Source organism: Pantherophis guttatus, chromosome 2 (assembly GCF_059756535.1).
Source record: "Pantherophis guttatus breed Tessera chromosome 2, ASM5975653v1, whole genome shotgun sequence".
In the NCBI taxonomy this organism is placed as follows: domain Eukaryota; kingdom Metazoa; phylum Chordata; class Lepidosauria; order Squamata; family Colubridae; genus Pantherophis; species Pantherophis guttatus.
Window position 1 is genome coordinate 71,180,071 of NC_142064.1, and position 15,101 is coordinate 71,195,171.

General features: G+C 40.0%; 1 protein-coding gene across 2 annotated transcripts in view; it reads left to right on the forward strand.

The window, feature by feature from the left end:
• The first annotated feature begins 9 nt into the window (after positions 1–9).
• The window catches only part of VLDLR (very low density lipoprotein receptor), a 28,989-nt gene continuing 13,897 nt past the window's right edge, over positions 10–15,101 (forward strand). The window contains exons 1-4 of one of the 2 annotated variants that reach the window (XM_034410319.3): positions 10–682; positions 11,231–11,350; positions 13,597–13,719; positions 14,881–15,003. In XM_034410319.3, the coding sequence (XP_034266210.2) occupies positions 601–682; positions 11,231–11,350; positions 13,597–13,719; positions 14,881–15,003 (448 nt within the window). In that variant the 5' untranslated portion in view covers positions 10–600. The remainder of the gene's footprint in view (positions 683–11,230; positions 11,351–13,596; positions 13,720–14,880; positions 15,004–15,101) is intronic. The other variant, XM_034410318.3, reaches the window with a different exon arrangement.

The window sequence follows — 15,101 nt, forward strand, 5'->3', positions numbered from 1 at the left end:
CGAAACGCTCCCAGCTGCGGCGGCAGGTTGCGTGGATCAGGAAATTAGGGCAGCCGGTTGGGATTGGAGGCGCTCGCGAGCCAACCAGAGGCCGCCCAGGCGTCCGTGAGTCACCGGCGGCAGCGGCGCGCAAGGAGAGCGGAGCGGGGAGGCTGGTATAAGAGCGGCGCCGAGCTGCCCTCCCCTTTGTGTACGTTCTTCGGCTCTTCCTTCACCGGCACGACCGGTGTGTGTGCGTGCGCGGGTGCACGCGCGCCGCCTTGCCCGGCACCTCCTGGATTTCTGCTTCTACCCCCCCCACCCCTCCCCACCGCCCGCAACCTTCCCCCCTCCCTCCCTCCTTCCCCCCCCGCCGCGCGCGTTTTTGCCTCGGACTGGAATTGCCTCCTCGCATCGCCGCTGCATTGTCTGCTTCTGGCCGCCCTACCTGGAGCCTTTCCCCCCCCTCCTCCACCCACCCACCTACCTACCTACCTACCCTCCGGCGGACGCTCTTTACCTTTCTCAGAAGGGGGAGGGCAGCGAGGAAACAGTCCCCCCCCTCCCCGCCTGCGCGTCCGCCTTCTGCCCCGAACTTGTACAGTGAGGAGGCGCTGCACGATGGACACGTTCTGGCGGCGGGGACTGAGGCCGGGGCTGCTGCTGGTGCTGCTGGCGCTGGCTTGCCTGCGAGGAGCGCGTGGTGAGTAAGGGGGCTCCGTTAGCTCGGAAGCTGCCGCGGCTCCCGGCTGTCTCCCCGGGGACGCCTGGCAACCGGGTAGGCGGCTGGGCGAGGGCGGCGGGACGCGAGCGAGCCGGCGCGGTGGCTTTGCCTCTGGGGAGCGGCGGACTCCTTCGTTTCTCCAGAAATGCCTCCCGAAGAGCAGGGATTCTAACGCACACGCATATACACGAAGGGCTACGTGCTCTTGCGCTCGTAGTCAACATCCCTTTTTTTTTTTTTTCCCTCTTGCCCGTCCGCCTTGCCCAGACGTCGGGTGGAAAGGCGGCGGCGGGGAGGGGGTGCCGCTTTCCACTTGGTCTCGGGTGGCAGTCGTGGAAAGCCTCGCTGCTGCCGGAGAAGAGTGCGTGGTGAGAGGAGCAACCTGGCCTCCTGCGGAGGGTGTCCCGGCCTTTCTTTGTTCTGACAGCTGTTGTGGGCTCCGCCGTAGCTTTGACCCTGAAGTTGAGCCCTTTTGCTCAAAGGGGAAGCTCCTCAAGTGCTCCCTTGCTCCCCCCCCCTTTCCCGTGGTTTGGTACATCTGAAGGGAACCTCTTCAGTGTTGGCCGTAGAACTTTCCATCTGCCTCTAGTGGGGGAGGGCAGGACCTTGAAGAGTTCTGTGTCGCACCATATTGTTGGTGGGGCTCTCAAGAGGACACTAGTGTAATATGTTTGTGTGCTCCCTCTCTGTGTCACTAATCAGGAACTGTAACTGTGGTTTAATGGCATTTATAACTGTAACTGTAACTTAATGGCTGGGGGGGACAGCATTAGGCTCCCAAGTGAGAATGGGGTCAGCGGAGGAGTTACACAGAAGAGGAAGGCTGTAGTAGCAGATGCTGAGAATGCTGTCCCTAAAAAGAGATCAGGGAGCTACTTCAAATGAAAAATGCAGATAGATACTAGTGATAGATCCGGGGAACATAGTTTGGGCAATGTTACATGGCCTGCAGGGACCAGAGACACACAGTGCATTGTTCTCTGCAGTATTTTAGTTGGCATATGGAGCTGGTTTTGAAGGCCAGTGATGTTTTTAATTAATGCTTGAAGATGTGTTTGAGTGGTTTAATCATGAAATAGCTACTCCCTTAAATAATAATCCTGGTCTGCTTTCCTCTGCTTGCCTAACTTTCTTGAACTGTGCAGCTGGAGAAGATAAAAACTGGGAGAAACTCCCCCACTCAATTAAGAACTGCCCAATCCTTCATGGTTCTGCTAGTTCCTAGTACTATAAGTCTACGCAAAGCAATTATTACGAATAGGATTGCACTGTAAGTGCTGTAGGATGGTGACTTGCAATAGTTGTTGGCAAATGTTAATTTTATGGCTGGGGGAGGCCATTTAAAGCCAAGCTAAAATTCCAGGGGTGTCTTAACTAGGAACACGTAGGTGAGATTGTTTTGTTTATTAGAACAAATTCTTTGGACTCAGCTACATTATGACTAGGATTATTGCAGATGGATTTGCAGTACTTGGCCACATCACGGTTTGCTTCCTTTCTGTAACTTGAATAACCTTTTAACTTTAGCGCTTGAGAAGCAAAATGCCAATCCACCAAAACAGTAATCCTCCTTCCCTGCCAATTATTCCATTGTAAACATGCTGTGTGTGTAAAACTTACAATACTTGTAAAACTTACAATACTTGACTGGTGTAAACATTTCTAGACTACAGTCTTTCATCAGATATAGAAAGGAATGGAATCTTACATTGTATTTGTTTCCTAGTGTTTTTTTTAATCCCTGCTTAATAGGAAATCATTAAGGCCTGAAAGATTCCAAATATACATTGATAAGTTTACTTTGTGATGGTTTTAAAATATAAGTTCCTGCTGAAGCAAGCTTTCCTCATCATGCCACTTAAGAACTTTCTTCTTTTTCAAGCATTAGTAATTTGGCCAAGAAACTAAGTTTCAAGGCCAAGTAATGCCAATACCAAGTTACACGTGTATCTTCCAAAGGCATTAGAGTAGGTGTGTTCTGCATTGCTATCAGTGGAAAGGACAGGCAGGGCATCCAATTTTTAATGTAGTTCTAGCCCTAAAGTGGAAAATCCACAGGATTCCAGTAAGCATAGATAATGGTCAGGAGATCATAGGAATTACAGTTCTTCATTTTTGTTTTTAGTGTATTTGTTAATGTAAAAGAAAATATTGGATGTGAAAGAATTCTGGTTAGGAGTGTTCAAAACTGCGTTCAAAATGGGTATTCCAATATTTCCACAATTGTGATGGTATTTCAACCATACAAGTAGTAGTAATTATTATTATTATTATTATTATTATTATTATTATTATTATTATTATTATTTATTAAATTTATATCCCACCCTTCTCCCCGAAGGGACTCAGGGCAGTGAACAGCCGAGAATTAAAAATAACATACAATATAAAAGTTAAAATAATTAAAAATAAATTAAATTAAATGGCCGCCCCAATTTAAAACCCCTAGCTATACAGTTAAAAAACTAACCCATAAAACCTATTCAGGCCAGGCCGGCTTGCTGAAATAAAAACGCCTTCAGGGCCTTATGGAAAGTGCGGAGATCCGGAATCAGCTGTATTCCGGGAGGTAGCTCGTTCCAGAGGGCGGGTGCTCCCACAGAGAAGGCTTTCCCCCTGAGGGCCGCCAGCCGACATTGCTTGAACGATGGCAACCTGAGGAGGCCCTCTCTGTGAGAGCGTATTGGCCGGTGGAAGGTTATCGGTAGCAGAAGGCGGTCTCGTAAATACCCTGGCCCTAAACCATGGAGCGCTTTAAAGGTGAGAACCAACACCTTGAAGCGCACCCGGAAGACCACCGGGAGCCAGTGCAGCTCACGCAGGAGAGGTGTTATATGGGAGCACCATGTCGCTCCCGTAATCACCCGCGCGGCCGCATTCTGGACCAGTTGGAGCCTCCGGGTGCTCCTCAAGGGGAGCCCCATGTAGAGAGCATTGGCGTAGTCCAGGCGAGAAGTGACGAGAGCATGAGCGACTGTGCATAAGGAATCCCGACTCAGAAAGGGGTGCAACTGATGTATCAGGCGAACCTGATAAAAAGCCCCCCTGGCCACGGCCATTCGTTTAGTACCAAAGTTACAACAGCACTGAAAAAAGTGACTTATGACCAGTTTTCACATTTGTGACAATTGCAGCATCTCCATAGTCACATGACAAAAATTTGGGTGCTTGGCAACAGGCATGTTCTTATGGCAGTTATACTGTCCTGGAGTCATCTGATTACCATTTATAACCGTCCCATCTGACTTCCAGCAAAGTCAATGTGGGAAACTTCGTTTAACAACTGCATGGTTTACTGTACTTAATAATCTTGGCTAAAAAAAAGTTGTAAAATAGGGCAAGCTCACTTAATCACCTTACTCAGCAATGGAAATGTTGGGTTTCATTGAGGTAAGTTGAAGACTACATGTACTGGAAAGTTTCAAGATGTCAAATGGGGTGTTTTAAAGTTGGAATACTTATGGTGGAGTCAAGATAGTTTTGGCACTCTTTGATAAGTTCAATACAGCCATCTTGACCAGACCTACCACCAATCACAGTAAACTAATAAAATGAAATATATCAAATAGGTAAAAACATATTTAAAACAGCTCTCCTGCTTGTGATTAAATTTGGAATACAAGAGTTGCCCTTTGCAGCATTGAATATCATGAGCTAAAGTGTCAGTTTGGGCATTAGATTTGGCATGAACCTTCGCATTGGGTATTGGCCATCTTTAACTTTTGTGATGTCCAAAACCATATGAGCTGCAGAAGCCTTTCATACATGTATGTTTGTCATGTTATTTCCTTACGAAGTAAATGATGCTATAAAAAGTGCTGAAAGAGTAGCTAGTAAGCAAAAAAAAAAAAAAAAACACCTAAAGGAAAAGAACAAATAAAATCTTACTAAATTACTCCATTGTGTTTATCTTGCCATGTATGACTATCCTTGCTTCCACTATACTAATTCATTGCTTTGTTCTTTAAGCTTATCTCTCTCTCTCTCTCTCTCTTTTTTTTTTTTTTTTTTGGAGAATCAACTTTCTCCAATCATGACTTTCTTGGTTTTTCTTTCCTTGCAAGTCATTTTTCTTCATGTATGTATTTATTATACAATTTAATCCTTATACATCTATATACTCTAAAGGTATTTATAGACAATACTTTATATAACAAGGTGGACATACACTTGTTTACATATATGACTACATATTTTCAGTTCTTTCAAGTTTAATTCATTCCTCACAATAAGCCATATTTTACGAGTACCTTTTTACTAGACTATTTCAGGATTTAGAACAATGTTTTTCAAACTTGGCAAGTTTCAAACTTGGCCTTCAACTCCCAGAATTCTCCAGGGAGAATTGTTCAGCATGCTGGTTGGGGAATTCTAGGAGTTTGAAAAACACTGCTTTAGAATCACTCCTTCATTCTCTAAAAGTATACAAATTCATCCATTTCCTTGCATTTCTACCATTGTACTGATAATTGTTCACTTCCCTTTTCTTGTCAAATGCAAACTGTTTGAGAGGAGATTTTCAGAGAGAAAAATGAAAGCCACACTTATTGTTTCATCTCACATTGCAAGCTGCATTTATTCATAGCACTTACTCTGAAACAAGTGAAGTTAAAGTGAGGATTGTGCATTTTGCAAATCTTTGCTTGTTGGGATTATTCCAATTAATTACACATTCAGAGCTTTACACATCAGGGGAAGGAAGATCAAGACTAGGTCCTTATATGTGCTACTCAGCATATATAAACACTTACTGACTTTCTTCTAGCAGTTTTTGTAATTTAAATTTGGTTTTGACAAGCACATTCCACAAGAGTGGCATTTAAGGAAAGCTATTTAAATTGTGGAGATTAATGCATTCATTGGTTTTCTATTCAGGGAGAAGCAGAGATCTAGCTCACAGTTTTAATAATAATCAATTTTGAAACAAGCTTATGTATTATGACAAAAGATGTCTATGCTGAATGTCTTAACTTTAATTTTAATTCCATCTACCTAATGCTTTACTCAAGAGAGAGGTTGTTTTAAAAGTCTAAACTTCTAATATTTTAAAACTTTAAAAACTCCTTAATCTTGGGCCTCATGAGGTGGGATTTGTCCAGTATAACTTTTCCCAGATCTCCATCCTTCAATTCTGGAGAATAACCACAAGTAATTCTTAACTTGCATCTTGTAACAGTTCAAACTTACAGTGGCACTGAAAATTATTTTGACTAGTCCTCACACTTATGACCAAAGCAATATCTCCATGGCCATGTGATCAAAATATGGACACTTGAAAATGGGCATGTACTTCCAATGGTTGCAGCATCCTGGGATTACATGATTGCCATTTGCAAGATTCCCAGTTGGCTTTTGGACAAGGAATGTCAATGGGAACAGCTGGATTTGCTTAAGGACTGTGTGATTCATTTAAGGACCACAGTGATTCGCTAATTGACCATTGCAAAAAAGGTCACAAAATTGGACACAACTGCATCATTCTATAATGGAAGTTCTGGTCTCCAATTATGATCACAAATTGAGGACTATCTGTACCATGTATGTTGACCTTTTCCTAAGTACTTGGTGTGCAAGAAAAGTAGAAGAATCTTAAGCTGGACCTTGCCAAAAATCAGCTTAAAGATAACTTGCTGTTTTAGTGAATGCTAAAAATAAATACAGCCTTGTTAACCTTCAGGTGACAAAAGTAAATATCTACATGATGCAACAAATTAGGAAAGGCTTGCATCATGCTGTATACTTCCTTGGCCTTTAAAATATTAAATTTCAAGGAATTCCAGACAGATAACCCTGACTGAAAACCAGGGTGGATAAAAATCAATGATTTTTTTTAAAAAATCAAAAAAATCTGATTTTTTTTATTTAAATCGGATTCTTTTTATTTTTATTGAATTTATTTTAATAAAAAACTTTTGGGGTAAAAATCTATCGTAAGATAGTTTTCTATTTAAGATACATAAATAATTTAGTTTATTCAGCATGAAATGGAGCTTAGTTATATAGCATGAGGCTGTATATTCTGCAACACAGACTATCGGTGAGTCAACAGTAGGTCAAAGGAGTAGCAGAGATGACAGTTGCTCTTTAAAAATTATGATTTAAATCAGTTGATTTAAATCAAGCCTTTTTACTAGTGATTTAAATCATGATTTAAATTGTGATTTAAATCAACTCGATTTAAATCAAATCCACCCTGCTGAAAACCATGTCTTATTGTATTTCATTCAGATTATTTTAATATCTTAATTATGCCCTGGGTGTAGAAAGCCGAAGCACAAATCCATTCTAAGTTTCACTGTATTAAAAAACAATATTTTTTATTATTATGGTTAGTTGCCCAGTGAGCCAGACGTTTAGACTGAATTTGGCATTTTTATCCACCTGTTGAATTCTTCCCAAGGATTTGAGATAGGCAGATGTTGATGTTTGATGGTGTTACAGATATTGTTGCAGGATATAAGTCGCTCCAAATAAAGCTACCTTTTGCAATTGATGGTGATTTTGTCAATATCAGTGTTCAAGTCACGGTCCAGATATTTCGAGATTGCACCCAAGGCACCTGTTACCATTATCTTTGCTTTCTTTTGCCATAGTTGTTCTATTTCTATTTGCAGCTTTTTCTATTTTGTGATTTTCTCTAGTTATTTCTTTTCTCTTCTGCGGTCTGTGAGAACTGCCATGTCTACTATCCAGACTATTTTGTGTTTTTTTATTGACAGTTGTTAAGTTTGGGGGATTATGTGACAAGTGCTTATCTGCTTGAATTTTAATATTGTTTGTCGCACAGTCAGCCAGATGTTTAGACTGGGTTTGACATTTTTATCCACCTATCAAGGCCTTCCCAAGGTGGTGGTATTAAACTTTTTAGGGATTACACACTAGGTAGATCTTTTTCTGCCAGTGTTTTATAGGTAAGATATGAGCAAGCAATAGCTGTTCCACCCCAAGGAAATGAAACTTGTAATTTTGCTTTATTGGAAGGACTGTTGCCTCCGTGGCGGATACATGCTTCAATTTTATCTGTGAGATGTCTCAATTTAGTCTCTGGTATCTTCATATGGAATGGGAAGTTTTATCATAAGAGATTCTGTAAAACTGCTGCCAGTTTGAGGTCAGTAATCAGTGATCTAAAATTGCTAAGGCAATTTTCTCTTATTCTTGTATATGATGAAACAACAAACTTGTGTTGTGCCAGATATCAAGCATCCATGTAATATGGAATTGTGTCCTTGATAAATTTATTGCTCTTAACAGAATAACAGAGTTGGAAGGGATCTTGGATGTCTTCTTGTCTAACCTCCTGCTCAGGCAGGAAACCCTATACCCGTGATGGCGAACCTATGGCACGTGTGCCACAGATGGCATGCGGAGCCACATCTGTGGGCACACGAGCATTGCCCTAGCTCAGCACCAGCATACATGCACCTGCCAGCCAGCTGATTTTTGGGCCTTCCGGGCCCACCGGAAGTCAGGAAGCCCACCCAACTTCCGGTGGGCCTAGAAGGCCCGTTTTTTTAACTTTCCCAGGCTCCAGAGGCGTTCTGGGAGACTGGCGAGGGTGAAAAACAGGGCTTCCGGGCCAACTGGAAGTCAGGAAACAGGCCATTTCCAGCCTCCAGAGGGCCTCCAGGGGGGTGGAGAAGGCTGTTTTTGCCCTCCCTAGGCTCCAAGAAAGCCTCTGGAGCCTGGGGAGGGTGAAAAACAGGCCTACTGGGCCCACCGTGCCATTGTGTGCCAAAAGTGGGGGGAGCGCAGAGGGGGGGTCACACACACATGCGGGGGGGTTGGGATGCATTGAATTATGGGTTGGGCACACGTGCACAAGAGCCCGCACTCTCCCCGTTTTTGGCACATGATGGCAAAAAGGTTAGCCATCACTGCCCTATACCATTTCAGACAATAGTTGCTACTCAATAGTTGCTACTATTGAGCCAAGTACCACCTATTCTATACCTGTGTGTTTGTTTATTCTTGCCTAAATGTAGAACCTTACTTTTTTACCATTGAATTTCATTTTGTTAGATAGGGCTCAGTGTTCAAGTTTGTCAAGATCCTTCTGTATCTTAAGCCTACCTTCTGGAGTGTTGGCTATTCCTGCTAGCATGGCATCATCTGCAAATTTGATGAGTTCCCCTCTATCCCCTCATCTAAATTATTGATGAAGATATTGGAGTACTGGGCCTAAGACAGAGCCTTGGGGTACCCCGCTGTATACTTCCCTTGATGTAGATGCAGTTCCATTAAGGATTGCATATTGAGTGCGATTTGTCAGCCAGTTACGAATCCATCTGGTGGCGATACTGTCTAATCCACATTATCCTATCTTATCAAATAGTAGATTGTGGTCTATTTTATCAGATATGCCTTTCTGAAGGCCAAGTAAATTATATCGACAGCATTTCTCTGGTTTGTTAATTTTGCCACTTTGTCAAAGAATGCAGTAGACTTCTCTGGCATGATCTATTTTTGGCAAACCCATGTTGGCTTCTGGTTATGACTTGCTTTGCTTCTAGGTGTTCACAGATTTGTTGCTTGATTATCTTTTTCCAAAATCTTCCCAGGTATTGATGTCAGGCTGATAGGTCTGTAATTTCCTGGATACATTTTTTTTCCTTTTTTGGAGATGGGAACTACATCAGCCCTTTTCCAGTTATTTTATTATTCTATCATAGTCTTATAAATAATAGTAGTTGGTTTTTTTTCCTTTAGCAGTAATGTATATGGATATCTCTGTAATTAAAATCTGAAAAAAGGGGGGGGGTTAGCACCTCTTTCAAGATCAAAGAAGGGAACAGTTCTTAAGTCTACAAAGACAATATATTTGATGTCCAATTTATATTTGTACAACAGTGTTGCAGCTATATTTTTTCCTCCGGTGCAGTTTGCTTTCAGCATCAAAAGATAAGTTCTTAAATACTTTTCTGTTTAATCTTTCAAAATGACCTCTTAGTTTTTAGTACTTACTGCTAGAGTACACTTGAAGTACAATTTTGCAAAACAGTTTCTCCATTTTTGTACCAATCACTGACAAATTATGTTACTGGATTCCTTACTTGGCTTAATTTACTTTCCCATTGCTGAGGAAAGAAAAAAATTGTTTTTTTTTTAAACCTTCAGTAATTTGTTATCTTTATCCCAGGATGAATGGGGTACTTTATAGAATATAAATCTTCTTAAAACCCAGGAGTAGGCAGAAGATATATTTAGATTTGCTATTTATCCCTTGGATGATGCTTTGGTTTATGTTCTGAAGTAGCTTTTTCTCGATTGATGTGGAAATGAATGATTTAACTTGAATATCTGAATAAGATTGATTTTCTAAATAAGATCAATTTTCCAAATTGAAAAAAAGATTATTTGAATCAGATTTTGCTTGATTTACAGAAGTCTAATGGTTCATTCATAATGAACTCTAATTTTATTCTCTTATTCGAATGTCATTTCCAGTATTTTAAAATATTCTCTGCATTTTTTACAAATACATAATTGTATTGTTTATTTGGTCAGTGATCAGCCAAAATACAACTATGTTTTATACAGTTTCTCCAAGGTAATTAAAACCTTTCTCTCTCTTTTTTTTTTTTTTTTAAAAATTGATTTATATGCTGCCCTTCTCCGGAGACTCAGGGCAGCTTACAGTGCATTAAGCAATAGCCTTCATACTTTTGTATATTTTTATATAAAGTCAGCTTATTGCCCCCACAAACTGGGTCCTCAATTTACTTACCTTAGAAAGGATGGAAGGCCGAGTCAACCTTGAGCCTGGCGAGATTCGATCTTACTTTAATTGCAGACAGCTGGTGTTAAATTACGGTGCTTAGTCTGTTGAGCTATCCAGGCTCCTTAAATGACATGTCACTTTCTCAGCTCTTGGAGTTTTATCAAGTTTTGAGACTGGGTGCTAAGCATTCCTTGTACTGTATATACAAGTTTAGAATTTAGAAAGGAAATTGTATTTGATTTGAAAAAAGCTTAGTTTTCTGAGTTCTCCAAATATTTCATAGATATCATCCTCAGTGTTGCATGTAAGATTCCTTAATAGATTAATACTTTACCTAACTCATTTTTTAAGTGTTTAGGTATCTTCTCTTGGAAATGGGGTGATCTAGAATTGCTGTATAGATAGATAAATAGAAGTATGTACATATGCCTCCATCCATATGTGAAGCTGTTTTATAAAAATGCTTTAAAAAGTAAGTCTCTCGAAATTTCCTTATATTATCTCACATTGATTATTTGCCCAACATATTGATTCTACTAACTTTTAGAAATAGCTATGTCAATCTTAGCCTAAATCAAGTCTAATAAATAATAGTAATAAATAATGTATCAGAGCTGCTCTTTTTTCAAAACTGCAGTATTAACTGAGATGCATGAATAATTGCATTTTAGGAGCAATCACTTCATAATCACTTGAAAAACTTTACTTTAGTTCCTAGATGACTGGAATTGTCATTCTTAAACTTTGACATGTTCTGCTGCTTCAAAGTCTATTAAATCTAATTGTGATCTATTTCTTAATCCAAGGTACAAGGGTAACATGTGATGAATCACAATTTCAATGTCACAATGGCCGCTGCATAACTCTGGTGTGGCGATGTGATGGGGATGAAGATTGCTCTGATGGCAGTGATGAACTAGCATGCGGTAAGCTTAACATGGCCACAATGACCCAGTCTCTTAGTAGTAGGGTTTGGTTTTATATATGTCTTTAAGTCATCTTAACTCTGATGACTTCCTGGACAAGTCCCTGCAGTTTTCTTGGCAAGGTTTTTCAGAAGTGGTTTGCCATTTCCTCCTTCCTAGGTTTGAGACAGAGAGTGACTGACCCAAGGTCACTCAGCTGGCTTTGTGCCTGAGGTGGGACTATGACTCACACTAATCACTACACTAAACTGGCTCAATCCTACTAGCAAGATATTCTTATAAATAAGCATGGCTCGGACAGACAGCCAGAAAGAACAATTATAACAACAACAATAGTGGTTCAAACTTTAAGAAGAGTTATCAAAGCATCTAACCATGTAAAGCAACTGTGAAAATAGTAGCCATAATCTGAATAGTTTAGGATAGAACTGCTAGTTATATCAAGAGTTTCATATTGACCTTGGCATTGAAGCCCACAAGCAGAACTGGGCTTCTTGTAATGCCATTTCTTTGACCTGAATTAGACAGAAAGAGCAGACATTTTTAAAAATCTACTCCTAATTTATGTACTTATTTATTTATTTATTTATTTATTGAATTTATATTGCTACCTATTAGCCTATGGCAACTCAAGGCGGCTTACAGAATATAAAACCACATTTAAAACAATAAAACTAATAAAAAGAATTAAATAAATTAATAAAATATAATATAATAAAATCACCACCACCACCCCATGACAGCAGATCAAACAAGCCATTTAATGGGCTCCATCCCACTCTAGGTACCCCAGGCCCGCTGGCAGAACCAGGTCTTCAGTGCCTTCTGGAAGAGTATTAGAGTGGGGGCCGTTCTAATCTCTGGGGGAATGATATTCCAGAGAGAGGGACGCACCACAGAGAAGACCCTTCTTTTGGTTCCCACCAGGTGTATATCCCTCGGGGATGGGACCCGCAGCATTCCCTGCCTCCCCGCTCTGATGGGTCGGGTAGACCGACAAGAGACAGATACCCTCAGATACCCTCAGATACAATTGCTACAAAAACTTCTTTGCTTCTTAGTGTCTTTGCTTCTCAGATCTCAGACCCAATTAAAAAGGGTTCTGTGTAGTGAGTTGAGGCTAACTTAATTCTGCCCTTACGATTCTCCAGGATGCGGCTGGAAATGCAAGATATTGAAAATCTGATTTCCTTCTCATTGTAGATAGAGATAGAAGAATTGAACATACATCCCCTTTTTAAAAAGGATCATAGATGTTCATATTTTACACAATTGCTTTTCCATGATGCTGTTAGACTCTTGTTATAATATTATCTAATATCTAGCATACACAACTGTGCCTGTGTTATCTAAGCATTGTAGGATGATTATTATATTAGTCTATAGGAGCGAAAAACTAGAGTTTGGCAATGCCTTTTCCAACTAACAAGTAATATTTAAAGGTATAACCTCATGAGCTGTGGTTAAAAGAGTTTAACAATATTGAGTGATAATTTACTGTACTCGTAGGTATCAAAGTTTTCAGGCTATTGCTAAAAGTCTCAACAAACAATGGGTTTTGAATAAATTGTTAACCGAATAGGCACTTACATAACTGTCTCGTATTTATTTTTATCCTGCCTTTTTTACAAATAACTTCAAGGCAGTGAGAATATATCCAATGTACCTTTCTCCTATTTTTCCCTCAACAACAGTCCTGTGAGGTGACTTGGGCTGAAACAGAGTGGCTGACCCAAAGTCACCTAGTTGCCTTTTATGACTACGGCAGGACTAGAACTCGCAACCTCCCAGTGTCTAGCCTGGTGCCTTAACAACTAGACCAAACCAGCTCTCATATATAATCTGTATCTTCATAACTAATCTGTGCTCCGTATCTTACCTCAGTTTAAATCCTACATCAGTTTAGCTATTCTGTAAATCTGATAATGTAAATTTTAGCTCATGAAAACTTATGCCTTTTAATAATATCTGTTAATAAAAAAAGGTGCTATTAGACTCCTGTGTAGTAACTATGATAAAATTGACATATGACTTTCTGAGAAATGAAGCTGTCCCAACAATTTTAAAAAAATCTGACTCTTGCTTGTTTTCAGAGTCCTAGGACTGCTATGCTATCAAATAGGGGTGAGGCTTTGAACAGTTCTGGAAGGGAAAATTTGAAATAACTTTTAAGCAGAGCACTTGAAACTATGTAGCAGAGTTCTTCCTGTATTTTAGGCAAATTTAACAATCTTACTCTTATACAGTGAAGAAGACATGTTCTGCAACAAATTTTGTTTGCCAGAATGGACAGTGTATACCAAACAGGTGGCAGTGTGATGGAGATCCCGACTGTGAAGATGGCTCCGATGAAGGTTCTGAGATTTGCTGTGAGTAGGCTGACATCTATGCAGCAAGTCGACTGCACCATCTTCCCTTTTAAAGGCGGAACTAAACTGCCTATGCATCAATACATAATTCATCTGCATAAAGTAGGCCGTCAGTAAAGATCTATTGTTAGATTTATGTCCCTCCTTTCCTTCAGAATTCACATTCTTCAGATTGAGCTGGCCCACAGATAGCAGATAGGTAGGCCGGAAATAATTTCAGGTTCAAACGTCTATGGCATTATTCAATCAAAACTACTTCTTTCAATTGAAAGTACAGCTTTACCATTCTAACATTCTTTGGATTACTTGGTTATGCAAATTTTGTTTGTTTATCTCGCTATCAAACTTCGAGACTGCCCATCTCATTCACAGAATTGGAAGGGACCAGACTGAAAATAGTATTTGAGAACTTTTAATTTAACAGAGAAACCATAGTAATATGATATTTTGTTTTATGATAGAGAGAAAAACAACCACTAAATATGATTATATATAAATCTTAATAACCTAACAAACTGACAGATCCCGAAGAGAATTTCTACTTGGCATAATTAGTTCTGATAGCTTATTATTTTAAATGTCTATAGAGCATCACACATTTCAAATAGATCCATTCAATACTATATTAAATGAAGATATGTTCTCACCATAGAGATTATCCCAAAGTATCCTGAAATAGTTAGTATAATGCTACATGGTTTATTTGCCTCTGAATGGGCAATTCCTGCACTTCTGTAGCGGATAATATGCACAGTATTGTGTAGCTTTGCTTTCATGCTTAAAACTGTAAAGAAGTCGCAAACACCACCATTTAAATGAAGGACGGAAAACCTTTTGGGGATTGAAGGTAACATTTAATATTTTGAAGGTAGACTAATAGAACAAAATGTGTGGGGATGGAATATACAAAGGTTGAGGTAAATTTGGAGACTCTCCTAAATAATTTAGGTATATTTTATGGGTATGTTTGGCCCCAGAATTGTGAGAAGCTGCTGCAACTTCCAAACTTCCAAGTTGTGGCAGATCGGGCTCTAGAGAGTTTGAGAAAAGGGTTTGTGGCTCTGCATATAGGTCACCCTTGATTTGAGCAAATGCCCTGACTCCTCAGACTTAACTGTCTTCAAAAAGCACCTAAGCAAACTCTTAATCACTTCTCAATAGATAGAAGAAAATGTACGTTAGGTGAAATCAGCTGTGGTCCTCTATCAACTCAATGCATTCCTGTATCCTGGAAATGTGATGGAGAAAATGACTGTGGTGATGGTACAGATGAAGAAGGCTGTGGTAAGCCATAGTTACTGGGGATGAAAGGGCGGGTTTAGCTAGCTATGCTATGCCATAATTTCCCCATAAAAATTAGAAAGTGTTTAGTTTCACTAATA